Source organism: Geotrypetes seraphini, chromosome 2 (assembly GCF_902459505.1).
Source record: "Geotrypetes seraphini chromosome 2, aGeoSer1.1, whole genome shotgun sequence".
In the NCBI taxonomy this organism is placed as follows: Eukaryota; Metazoa; Chordata; class Amphibia; order Gymnophiona; family Dermophiidae; genus Geotrypetes; species Geotrypetes seraphini.
In genome coordinates this window covers 127436811-127450177 of record NC_047085.1, presented here as the reverse complement: position 1 = coordinate 127450177, position 13367 = coordinate 127436811, and the positions used below count along the sequence as shown (strand labels likewise).

The 13367-nt window shown below is 45.8% G+C and overlaps 1 protein-coding gene across 4 annotated transcripts in view; it reads right to left on the bottom strand.

Annotated features, from left to right (window-relative positions):
- Positions 1–13367, bottom strand: part of NOL4 (nucleolar protein 4) — a 664456-nt gene that overhangs the window by 376873 nt on the left and 274216 nt on the right. For all 4 annotated transcript variants that reach the window (XM_033934882.1, XM_033934883.1, XM_033934884.1 and 1 more), the window contains one exon: positions 13215–13326. In XM_033934882.1, the coding sequence (XP_033790773.1) occupies positions 13215–13326 (112 nt within the window). The remainder of the gene's footprint in view (positions 1–13214; positions 13327–13367) is intronic.

Genomic DNA, 13367 nt, shown 5'->3' with positions numbered 1-13367 from the left:
AGCCGCTCAGGGCCCATTGTCCTGAGCCGGTTGGTCACAATGTGTAAATGCAAGGGGTTTGCTTAGAAGAGAGGGTGATGGATGGAGCATAGGTGGGACTAATATTTACATGCGTAACTTACAGAATACTATAAATTACATGCATAAGTAATGTAATTTTTTGGGCATGCCCACTTATACCAGTCATAGACCTGGCAAAGGTGAATTTGCCTAAATGTCAGTGTATTGATGTTGATTTATGTTAGTACTAGCTTTATAGCCCGTTACATTAACGGGTGCTAGAATATATGTGTGTCTGTCTTTATTTCTTTCTCTCTCTGTCTGCTTAGACGCTTTTTCCTGTCCATTCTTCCTTATTTTTACCTCCCCTGTGTCCACCAAAACCCCTTCACTGCTCCCCTTATCCAGCAGCAGCCCTTCTCCCTTTGTTTTACCTCACCCTGTCCATCAGCACCTCTTCCTGCTCCCCCTGTCCAGCAGTAAGCCTCCCTTCATTTTTCCCCCATGTCCATCATCACCTCTTCCTGCTACCTCTGTCCAGCAGTAGGCCTCCCTCCATTTCCCCCCCTGTCCATCAGCACCTCTTCCTGCTCCCCATGTCCAGCAGTAGGCCTCCCTTCATTTCCCCCCCCCCGTGTCCATCAGCACCTCTTCCTGCTCCCCCTGTCCAACAATAGGCCTCCATTCCTTTCCCCCCCGTCCATCATCACCTCTTTCTGCTCCCCCTGTCCAGCAGTAGGCCTCCCTTCATTTTTCCCCCTGTCCATCAGCACCGCTTCCTGCTCCCCCTGTCCAGCAGTAGGCCTCCCTTCATTTTTCCCCCCCTGTCCATCAGCACCTCTTCCTGTTCCCCCTGTCAAGCAATAAGCCTCCCTTCCTTCCCCCCCTGTCCATCATCACCTCTTCCTGCTCCCCCTGTCCAGCAATAGGCCTCCCTTCATTTCCCCCCCCCCTGTCCATCAGCACCCCTTCCTGCTCCCCCTGTCCACGGGAGTTAGTACAGGGCCGGTGTCTGCCATTCTCCCCAGAGTCCTTGCGCCCCCCCCCCTTCCCACGGACCTGACTACCTACCCGGCGATTCAAGCAGCATGTGCACCAGTCTTCACACGCTGCTTCGGGTCCTTCTACTGCCCTGATTTACTCTGGCACGTCCCTGATGACATCATCAGAGATGCGGCAGAGCAAATCAGGGAAGTAGAAGGGCCCAAAGCAGCGTGTGAAGACTGGTGCACACGCTGCTTGAATCGCCAAGGTAGTCGGGTCCGCGGGAAGGGGGGTGAGCGGAAAAGGACACGGACTCCTGTGGTCTATCGCGGAGGGTGGCCAGGCTCCATTTCAGCCACAGGGAAGGCTCACTGCCCCAGCTCCTTACCCGTCCGCAGCCCTTGCCAGGCCTCCCACGCTTTCTCAGCGGCCTGGCTGGCTCGGTTGTTTTTTTTTGTTTACCTGGCCACTTCTTCCTGCATTCGCTGCTCTCCATCAGTGAGGTAATAAGCGCGCATGCGCACTTGTCTTGCCACATCCCGACAGAAAAGGGATCAGGGAACATGCGAGGCAAGTGCGCATGCGCGGCTAGCATTTTATTATTTAAGATTCTATAAGAATACAGTGGTACCTTGGTTTACGAGCATAATTCGTTCCAGAAGCATGCTCGTAAACCAAAATACTCGTATATCAAAGCGAATTTCTCCATAGGAAATAATGGAAACTCGCTTTGATACGTTCCCCCCCCCCCTCCCGAAGCCTCCGAGAATCTTGGCAAGAGGGAGAATTATAAGGCCTTGAACATGCGCAGATGCATGCTCAAGGCCGGCAGAGGCAGGAAGATCTTTTAGCGGCACCGGCATGTCCTGTGGCTGCATGCCAGTGCCAGATGGGGGGGTAAGTTCAAGTTGTTCAGGCGGGGGGTGCTGGTTCGAGCAGGGGGGGGGGCCTTTGTGAGCGGAGGGGAGCGATGCTGTTTATTGGGGGGGAGGGGTACTCGCAAATCGAGTCAACACTCGGTTTGCGAGACAAGTTTGCGAGAATGTTTTGCTCGTCTTGCAAAACACTCGCAAACCGAGGGTTTGACTGTACTTACAAGCATTTAGGTTCTTATAGAACAAACTCCAACCTATGTAAAATGGGGGCCCTAAATTGTGGCACTCAGTTACAGAATTGCCCACTTAAAGGGTAATTCTATAAAGAGCACCTAGATTTAGGTGCTAAGAAAGTGCTTATTTGAATCCTATTTTATAAAGTAAACTAGGCATTTATTTTTCTGTATAGAATACTAGCATAAGCCACCTTATGTGTTCCTATTTTGCTTTAGAGTTGGTGTATATGCTTGTACCTAAACTGCAGGTAAATTATATGATTTTATAATCTATGTTGTAAATATGCACCCCCATCCATGCTTTGACCATGTGAAACACAAACTTGCAAAGTACACATCATCACATCTTGGAATGTACTTGTAGAACACTGCATAGCCATATATAAATTACTAAAATACCATTGTTTACACATATTCTTGTGGCATATAACTAGTTGACTCTTTACAGAATTACCCCCTACAAAGACCTGGGCACTTTGAACCATGTTTTAACCAACATATTAATATCTCTGCTCAATGCTCAGTGCTTACCTAGTTTCCGCTTATGTGTCATGTTCTTCAAGCCCCTAAGAGAATGACATGCAGGGTGAGTAGGGGCAGCTTTAGTGAGGTCTGGTCACCAACATGACGCAGAGTTGGCTTCTTTAAACGTTTTACTAGAGTTGAGGAGAGCTTCAGTCTGATGTTATTTGAGGCAACAAATAGCATCTTAGTGCTCAAGCCACACGCAGAAATGTTTTTAGACTTTGCCGAGTATCAGGAAAGCAAAGATACAAATGGAAAAAAAAATAGCAGATACGGTAAAATGGGGAGACAAGACTTTTTTAGATATATCATTGCTGGGAAGAAGTGCAAAAGTGGCATTGTGAGACTCAAAAGGGGAGGAATATGAAGAAGCTAATAAAGAAAAGACTGAATTGCTCAACAAATATTTATGTTCTGTGTTCACGGCTGAAGTGCCGGGAATGGAACCGCAGAAGACAAACATGAATAGGAATGGAGGAGTGGTAAACTAAAATTAAGGTAGACAAAGTGATAGGGCCAGATAGTGCACATCCAAGGATGCTAAAGGAACTTAGGGAAGTTTTGGTGGCTCCGCTGACTGACCTTTCCAATGCTTCTCTAGAGTAGGAATGGTACCGGAAGACCGTAGAAGGGTAGATGTGGGTCCCTCTCCACAAAAGTGGAAGTAAGGAATTACAGTCCAGTAAGTTTGACTTCTGTGGCAAGCAAATTAGTGGAAACGCTGTTAAAACAGAGAATGGTGAAGTTTACTGGAATCTGGTGGATTACAGGTACCAGAGGCAACATGGATTCACTAGAAGTAGGTCTTGTCAGACAAATCTGATCAATTCTTTGACTGGATGACCAGAGAATTGGATAGAGGGAGTGTGCTAGATGTGGTATATTTAGAGTTTAGCAAAACCTTTGACAGTGTTCCACACAGACGTCTAATAAATAAACTGAGTGCCCTTGGGATGAGCTGGGTCAAGAACTGTGTTGAGTGGAAGATGACAAAGAGTAGTGGTTAATGGAGATCGCTCGGAGGAAAGGGATGTTACCAGTGGTGTGCCTTAAGGTTCTGTTCTTGAGTCTATTCATTTTAATATTTTTATAAAGCGATATTGCTGAAGGGCTGTCGGGTAAAAATTTGCCTCTTTGTGGATGATACCAAAATCTGCAATAGAGTAGACACCCCGGATGTATAAATAACAGGGGAGATATGATACAAACATTTAAATACTTGAAATGCAAACAGGATAGCTGGATAGGGTGGCGTGAGCTTAGACAGCAACTTCAGCATTTGGAACCTATGACAATACCAGGTGGACTTTACAGTCTACAACCCAGAAATATCAAAGAAGAGGACAAGTTAATTTAATTGTGTATTTTAATGTGGCACAACTAATGGGCAGTACTGAATGGACCAATTCAAGTCTTTATCTGTCATGCATTTACTATGTTACATGGACAAAGACCTAGCGATAGCTGGAAAAATGGTCTGAAATTTGGCAGCTAACAAATGCAAGGTCATGCATTCGAACTGCAAAAGCCATGAAGGAATAAGTTTAGGAGGTGAAGAACATATGTGCATGACAGAACAGCGGGACTTGGGGTGTGATTGTATGTGATGATCTTAAGGTGGCCAAACAGGTTGAATAGGTGACGGCAAAAGCTAGAAGGATGCTAGGTTGCATAGGATGAGGTATGGCCAGTAGGAAAAAGGAGATATTGATGCCCCTGTATAAGACTCTGGTGAGAACTCATTTAGAATATTGTGTGTAATTCTGGAGACCACACTTTCAAAAAGATATAAAAAGGATGAAGTTGGTCCAGAGAAGGCTATTAAAAATGGGGAGATATGATAGAGACATTTAAATACCTATGTGGTGTAATGTGCATGAGTCAAGTCTTTCATTTGAAAGGAAGCTCTGGAATGAGAGGGCATAGGATGAAGTTATAGAGGTGATAGGCTCAGGAGTAATCTAAAAAAAAATACTTTTTACAGAAAGGGTGGTAGATGTGTGAACTAGTCTCCCAAAAGAGGTGGTGGAGACAGAGACTGTGTCTGAATTCATGAATGCATGGGATAGGCAGGAGGGATCTCTTAGAGAGAGAGGAAGAGATAATGGTTACTGCAGATGTGCAGACTAGATGAGCCATTTGGCCTTTATCTGCTATCATGTTTCTATGTTCCAACACAATGAACAATAATATTGCCACCATGTGTTCCCTTTCTCTAACAAACCTCCTCCCCTTACACAGTAAAACTAATACCTTGGCTTACAGGGATGCCCAAGCCCTGCTAGATGAAGATTCTCTTTGTCCAAGCCCCCTATGCCATCTGAGCAGCAGGAACATCAGTGGCATGATTCTAGCAGCTGATGCTGGCAGTCCCCACATATGTTCACTTGCATTAACTGAGCATGTGCAAGAAGTGTTGGCATCAGCAGCTAGAACCACGCCACCGACATTCCCCGCTGTTCAGATGGCACAACAGGCTCAGGCAAAGAGCAGCTTTAGTTGGCAGGGCTTGGACATCCCTGCTAGCAATACCAACCATGTGTGCTACACTAAACCTCTTGGTGCACCACCATGTGGCACATGTGCCATAGGTTGCTGACCCCTGTTCCAACATTTAATGCACTCTTCATGGTAATTCATGAGGGAAACTCTTTAAAGTTGACTTTCTTCTGGCAATTGGTCTTGAATAATCGCCAAATAGCTGAAGAAGAAAATATTACATGATAAAAAAAACTGAACTGCAAGCATCAAAATTATGTTATATTGAACCAATCCTGCAAACTTACAGCACTTCAGGCTGAGGCAGTGATAAATTTTAAAAAGATAACTTAAAGTCACAATAAAATTCTTATTAGGATGCTTAAATACAAAAAGAACCAAATAACTTATTAAAGAAGATGGCACAGATGTTCATAAAGTAAAACAGATAAGCTAAATAGAGATCCAAAATGACAACTGCAGTTGTCTGTCAGATTGTCCAACTCCTTTAGTAGATCAGACAAAAAGTGTAGAGCAGCAAGTTTTGTGGCATAAGTAAATTCCTGCACATAACCAAAAAGCACAGTTACTTACCGTAACAGTGTTATCCAGGGACAGCAGGTAGATATTCTCACATGTCGGTGATGTCATCCATGGAGCCCAGAGGCGGACAGTTTCGCAAGCAGACTTGCTTGTAAAACTTCAGGAAGTTTGCGACTGCCACACTGCGCATGCGCGAGTGCCTTCCCACCCAGGATAGGGCGCATCTCTCCTCAGTTCAGATAGCTAGCAGAGAAGCCAACCAGGGGATGTGAGTGGGTTGGTGAGAATATATGCCTGCTGTCCCTGGATAACACCTGTTACGGTAAGTAACTGTGCTTTATCCCAGGACAAGCAGGCAGCATATTCTCGCATGTTGGTGACCTCCTAAGCTAACCAAAATGGATGGATGGTTGGAGTGTTGGCAACTTAGGAGAATAAATTTTGTAAAACTGCCTGGCCGAAATGGCCATGCCGTCTGGAAAAATTATCCAGACAATATGAGAAGTGAATGTATGAATCGAGGACCCAAGTGGCAGCTTTGCAGATTTCCTCAATAGGAGTAGATCCTGAGGAAAGTTAATGATGCCGCCCATGGTTCCGACTTTGTGGGCTATGACTCGACTCTGTAGATGCAGTCCAGCCTGAGCATAGCAGAAGGAGATGCAAGCAGCTAACCAGTTGGAGATGGTGCACTTGGAATCGGATGTCCCAACTTGTTTGGATCGAAAGAGACAAAAAGTTGAAGTGCAGATCTATGTGGTTGAGTGCATTGCAAGTAGAAAGCAAAGCACGCTTACAGTCCAGATTGTGAAGAGCTGTTTCTCCAGGGTGAGAATGAGGCTCTGGAAAAAACACTGGAAAGTTACAATATATTGATTGAGATGAAATTCTGAAACCACTTTAGGTAAAAAATTTAGGAAGGAATACGGAGGACCACATTGTCATGATGGAATACTGTGAAAGGTGGGTCTGCAACTAAAGCTTGGAGCTTGTTGACCCTCCGAGCGGAGGTAAGAGCAATGAGAAAAACCACTTTCCAAGTGAGATATTTAAGAATGAGCAGTAAGAACATAAGTAAGTGCCTCTGCCGGGTCAGACCACAGGTCCATCCTGCCCAGCAGTCCGCTCCCGCGGCGGCCCAAACAGATCAAGATCTGTCTGAATCTCAGAAGGGGCTCCCTTGCCACCTTGGTTTCCATTTAAGTCCTGCCTTCCTATCGAAGTCCTAGCCCTCCATTGGTTCGAAAGGAGGCTTCATCAATTGAGCAAGAACAACATTTGAGATCTCAAACACTGGAGGCAGTTTGGAGAGGTGGTTTGACATTGAAAAGTCCTTTCATAAATCTGGAAATCACGGGATGGGTAGAGAAGAATTTTCTTTCGATAGGTTGATGGAAAGCAGCAATTGCATTGAGATGGACTCGAATGGATGTGGATTTGAGGCCTGATTGAGACAAATGAAACAGGTAATCCAAGACTGAAGACTTATGGAGGTAGATTGAGGCTCCTTGTGATGAATGGTGCACCAAGCAGAAAATCTAGTCAATTTCTGATTGTAGCATTGTCTAGTGGTAGGCTTCCTAGAAGCCTCTAAAACATCCTATTACAGATTGAGAAAACTGAGAGGTACCAAGCTGTTAGGTGTAGAGACTGCAGGTTGGGATGAAGTAGAGATCCCTGACTCTGTGTAAGCGAGAGGGAAAAATTGGTAGAAGCAGTGGCTCTCTGCTGCTGAGTTGAAGTAGAAGGGAGTACCAAGGTTGCCTGGCCACAGAGGAGCTATCATAAGAAACATGTGGCATGTTCCTATTTGAGTTTAACAAGTTGTCTTAAGAATGAGAGGAAATGGAGGGAACACACAGAAGAAACTGATTTGTCCATTCCAGGAGAAAAGCATCTGCCTCCAGTTGGTGAGGAGAGTAAATCCTGGAGCAGAACTGAGGCAGTTTGTTGTTGTGGGTGAGACGCGCTAAGAGATCTATCTGAAGAGTCCCCCCACGGTTGCGTCAGAGGAGAAACTTCTGCTCACACACACGTGACTGCAGGCAGGCAGGCTCGGCCAGCTTAAGCAACTTACTTTACTAATGTGCCGCGAAGGTTGAGGGGGATTCTCGGGCCCTGTGAGGGGTGCTGAAGGGCGGTGAGGTTGGGAGGGGGAAGGGTGGTGGTGGGGAGAAGGCGCTGGAAGGAAATGGGAAGACAAGAGTGGGCAGAAGACGCTAGAAGGGAAATGGGGAAGACTAAGGTGGGCAAAAGACGCTGGAAGGGAAATGGGGAAGACAGAGTTGGGAGAAGACAAAGATACCAGACTATGGAGAGAGCGGAGGGAAGAAGATGGATGCCAGACCAATTGGAGGGGGGGGAGGAAGCAGTGGTTCTCCCCAGAAATTTTTTTCCAGCCGGGGTGGCATGAAAAAGTAGCCGGGTGGGGTGGGATAGGGAAATTTTGGTGGTGGGGAAAATTAACCCCCCTCTTTTACTAAGGCGCGCTAGCGTTTTTAGAGCACGCAAACTCACGCACTATGCGGGAAAACTAACGCAGCTCAATTGCTGGCATTAGCGTCTAGCGCGCATGCTAAGGCACGCTAAAACCACTATCACAACTTAGTAAAAGGAGCCCTAAATGTGTACCTATTTTTATTAGTTAATGTATTATTATTATTATTTTCCAATGCTCATATGACTTCCTTTTAAATGACCAAGTCAAATGATCTACCAACAATAAAATTTAAAAAAATACAAAGCATACTGTACGCAGAGAAAATGTTAATTATTTATATTCCGCGGGTTTTCAAGAGGTCAAGGCAGACGATATATGCAATGTCAGCTCAGGAACAAGTATACAAAACAGACAAAATATACCCATTCCCTTTTTGCTAAATCGCAATAGCGGTTTTTTAGCACCGGGAAATGCGTTGAATGCCCTGCGCTGCTCTCAATGCTCATAGGCCTCCTGCGCTAAAAACCGCTATTGTGGTTTAGTAAAAGGGGGCCCATATATACTGCAAAAATATAGTACAGCAGATATAAATCCTCAAAACAGACACATTTTTGACCACTAATATGAAAATAAATCATTTTTCCTACCTTTTTGTCTGATGATTTCATGAGTCTCTGGTTGCATTTCCTTCTTCTGACTGTAAATCCAATATTTCATTCTGTCTGTCCCTCCCCTTATCTTGTCTATCTCTCTTTCTTTCTCTCGTCCCCCTGCCCCCCCCACTTTATTTCTGCCTTTCTTTCTCTCTCTCTCCCCCTGCCTGTCTTTTCTTTCTCTCTCCCCCTGCCCCCCAAGCCATCGCACCGATTTCTCCACTTCCCCAATTCTTTCCTTACCTCCTAAGCCACCATGCCGATTTCTCTCTGCTGGCTCCCCGAGCCAGGCCAGACACATACAAGCGCCAGACTCACAAGACTTCACCTCCAACGTCAATTCTAACGTTGGAGAGAAAGTTTCAGGCCAGCCAGGCAGCGATTGGCTGGCCCAGAACTTCCTCTCCGACATCAGAATTGACGTCGGAGGTGAAGTCTTGTGAGTCCAGTGCTTGTACGCGCCTGGCTTGGTCAGGGAGGCAGGAAGAAAAAAGAATGGAAAGGCAACACGATCGACTCACATTGCCTTTGCAATCTACTGGTCGATCACGATTGATCATTTGGGCACCCCTGATGTTATGGCATCCTGTCCCTGACCTGAGGAAAGGGGTTTAGTCCCTAAAAAACTGCCTTATTTTCATTTCCTATTTATAAACTTTAATCAATACAGTTACAATACTACTTGATTCTACGTAAAGCAACAAAAACAATTTTTTTTTTTCTACCTTTTTCATTTCTGCTTTAATCATCTTCTCTTCACTCTCTTCTTTCTATTCAGCATTTGTCCTCGCTCCTTTCCATGCAACATCTGTCCTCTCTTTGTCCCTTCCACCAGCTTCTGCCCTCTCTCTCTATATATACCCCTTCCATCTACTGTCTACCTCTCTCTGTCCCTTGCATCCACTGTCCACCCTCTCTCGGCCCCTTGCATCCAGTGTTCACCCTCTCTCTGTTCCATATGGCATCTTCTCCTCTTTCTATGTCCCTTCAATAAACTGTATACCATATGCCTTTCCTCTCCTTTGTACATGATTCATTTCAGCTTCACCCCCTCCCCTATGCTCTGGCATCTCTCTCTTCTCCTTTCCTTCCTTCCTTCCCACTCCACCCCATGGTCTGGCATCTCTATCTCTTTCACTTCTCTCCCTCCATGCCGCTGGCATCTCCTCCTCCCCTCCCCCCATATGTGCTGACAATCTCTCCCACCACCATGGTCTGGTAGCTCCTATTCCTTCCCTCCCTCCATGGATCTTGGCATCTCATACCTCTCCTCTCCCTTCCCTAGTCTTACTTCTCCCTCTCTCTCCCAATTGGGTGCTGCTGCTGCAGCAGCACTTCTCTTCCCCTCCCCAATGGGGTGCAGCAGCAGCTTTTTCTCTTCCCCCCCTCCAATGGGTGCACCAGCTTTTCTCTTCCCCCTCCCCTCCAAATATTGGGTGCAGCACAGAACATTTCTCTTACCCATCCCTCCCCCATTCAGTGCAGCAGTTAGCATTCTCTTCCAATCCCTCCCAGCTCACTTCGGCAGAGTCACTAGGCAGTTGTGAGCTTCCCTCCATTGCTGACCTATTTTCCATAGGTCAGCGACAGAGGGAAGCTTACAACTTGCTGCTTTTACCTGCTTCGGGCCTTCCTCGTTGCCGGGTCCTGCCTACTTTCTGTTTCCGCGAAGGCAGGATCCAGCAGCGAGGAAGGCCCAAAGCAAGTAAATACCGTTAACCTCAGTTTGTGGATAAGACTTTAGAAACTTGGTAAGGCCCTACAAGTGGTTCGCTGCTAGGCACGCTGGGACAAGGCAGGGAGGATGGGGTTTTTCGTTACAGAAGTTGCACAGGCTGACATGCGCAGATAGGCCACACAGGTAGCGGCTTCCCAATACCTCGAACATGAGTCCCAGCAGATGACCATGGCCACGCACGACACCATATCGGCGTGATTTTCAATCACGCACGTCGTGGCTGAAGACCGGGGGCTCTTATTTTTCTTCCGCAGTACCATGCTGGCTGCCAAGGGACTCACCAGCCCGCTCTGCACCGCAGCGCAACAACGAGCGCTAAGAGGAGCCAAGCACGCAGACGCTAACCCCCCCCCTCTTTCCAGAGGCAAACTGAATAACCAACCGTCCTACCAGCCACCCCGTCTCCTCCTCCCTCCTTAGGCACAACTCACCACGCACATAAGCTTACTTCCCTCCTCCCTCCCTTCCTTCAACTTGCTGCCCTATCTCCCGCCTTAGCCTGCAATAAATTGAACCCATGTTCCAGGGTTTAAAAAAATTTTGACAGCTGGGCGCTCACCTAAATTAGCTGGGCGGAGCGCCCAGCTATAACCTGCTAGGGAGAACACTGGGAAGGAAGAAGGCACAGTAACAGAGCAAATGGAAGACACTAAGAGAAGACAGAGAGTGGATGGAAGAAGTTGAATGAGAAGATGAGGAAAGCAGAAACCAGACAACAAAGGTAGGGAAAAATATTATATTTATTCTTTTTTTTTTTTGCTTTAGGATATAAGTAGTATATTAGTTGTGTTGATAAAAATTTATAAACAAAGCCCTTCCAACTGAACATCTCTTTCTCTAGTTTAGCAGCCAGAACTTTGATTTATAAGGAAGGAATAAACTAAATATTGCAGTACTGGGAGGCTTGTATGGATGCTACGGGGATGGGGCGGTAAAAGGGACGGCGAGGACGGGGTGGTGAAGGGGATGGTGGTCCGGGGACAGGGCAGTGATGGGGGACAGAATTTTTCCCCGTGTCATTCTCTAGGTGAGATGTTCTTCTGGCAACTCTTTATGTGAAGTTCACAGCAGTGCCCTCTAAGGTGTCTCACTGCTCTGATTTTCACACCCACATCTAAATGGACTGGGATTTGGATGTTTTCAACTTGGATATTTCTTTGGTTAAAAATGAGGTATGAAATTAGGCGTCCTAAGGGTTGGACATTCTTTCAGCCTAGAGTCAAGTAGGTGATTTAAAAATATATATATTTTATTTTTTACATCTAGCGGTTTGGCTTTCAAGATGGATGTTTTTGTGTTTCCGACTTTGGACATTCAGCAGGAAACATCAAAGTCAGACTAGACGTTCTTTTCAAAAATAGCCCTCCAAATCGAACATCCAGAAATTTTTCCACACAAATAAGTTTTCTAAAATTTCCTAAAGTGCAAGTAAGAAGTTGAACTAGTGACCAGGGGTCTCAAAGTCCCTTCTGGAGGGCTGCAATCCAGTCGGGTTTTCAGGATTTCCCCCAATGAATATGCATGAGATCTATGTGCATGCACTGCTTTCAATGCATATTCATTGGGGAAATCCTGAAAACCCGACTGGATTGCAGCCCTCAAGGAGGGACTTTGAGATCCCTGAACTAGTCGGTAACATACGAAAATCAGCATCCCAGCTAGCAGCTTGAAAAGACAATAATCTCTGGAAATATCTCTTATATAAACAACCTTTTACAGATGAAAAAGTAAATAAAGTAGATACAAGAATTGAGCATCTAGTATGAATAAAATATGTTCCACAAGATAGCTGTGTGCTAGACCAGTGTTCTTCAACCACCGGTCCGTGGACCGGTGCCGGTCCACAGAAATTTCCTGCCGGTCCACAGGGCCGGCATGTGCATCAGGCCCAAAATCAGTGTTCTTCAACCGCCGGTCCACGGTGCGATCAATGCGGCGTTATTTTCGAGCCAGCTCCTTCTTCCTCACTGATTCAGTGCACAAAGCCACGGGCAGTGGCTCCTACGCGCGTCCTGTGCCTAAACCAGAAGCCTTCTCTCCGACGTCGCAACGTCAGAGGGAAGGCTTTCCAGATGAGATGCGGGACATGCAAAGAGCTGCTGCCCGCAGCTTTGTGCACTGCATCAGTGAGGAAGAGGGAGCTGGCCTGAAGATAACAACGGGGGCGGCATAAAATGGCCAGGCGGGAGCAGGCCAGAACGTAAGGCATAGCATGGAGGGAGGGAGACAACAAAGGTAAGGGGAATGATTTTATGTTTGAATTTTGTGATTGAATTATGTCAATTTTGAGAATTTACATCTGCTGTCAGTGTGCTTTGTGTAGTTTAATTTTGTGGTTAACCATTATGTGTTGTTAATAAGATTATATTGTGTATATCTATGAAAAAATGAATGGAAAAAATAGTGTTACAATTAGTACTATTATGGGGGCAAGGTCTGGGATGGAGATTGGATAGAGATGGTCTTGGGGTCGGGGTCTTGCCCACGACTTAGCCCAGTGTTCTTCAACCGCCGGTCCGCTGACCAATGCCGGCCCACAAAATAATTATTTTATTTCTGCCAGTCCACAGGTGTAAAAAGGTTGAAGAACACTGTGCTAGACCATGTGACACCTTATAAATAAACATACTTAAACTATATTCTGTGAAGTATTAAACCTTTCTCTTGCAGAAGGAAAATATAGAAAACTGTTTATCATGATAAATCATCTTCCCAGATCAAGCACCGTAATTCTTAGCCTACCTTTATGATCCGCTCCATCTGGATTTAAATGCATTCTTTTCTGGCACTCTGAGCAGCTCATTAGAAATCGTGTAACCGCTTCTCTCGGCAGGAAGGCATATGTTTCTGAAATCTGAAATAAACAACGAAATATAAGTGTTAAATCATATTAAT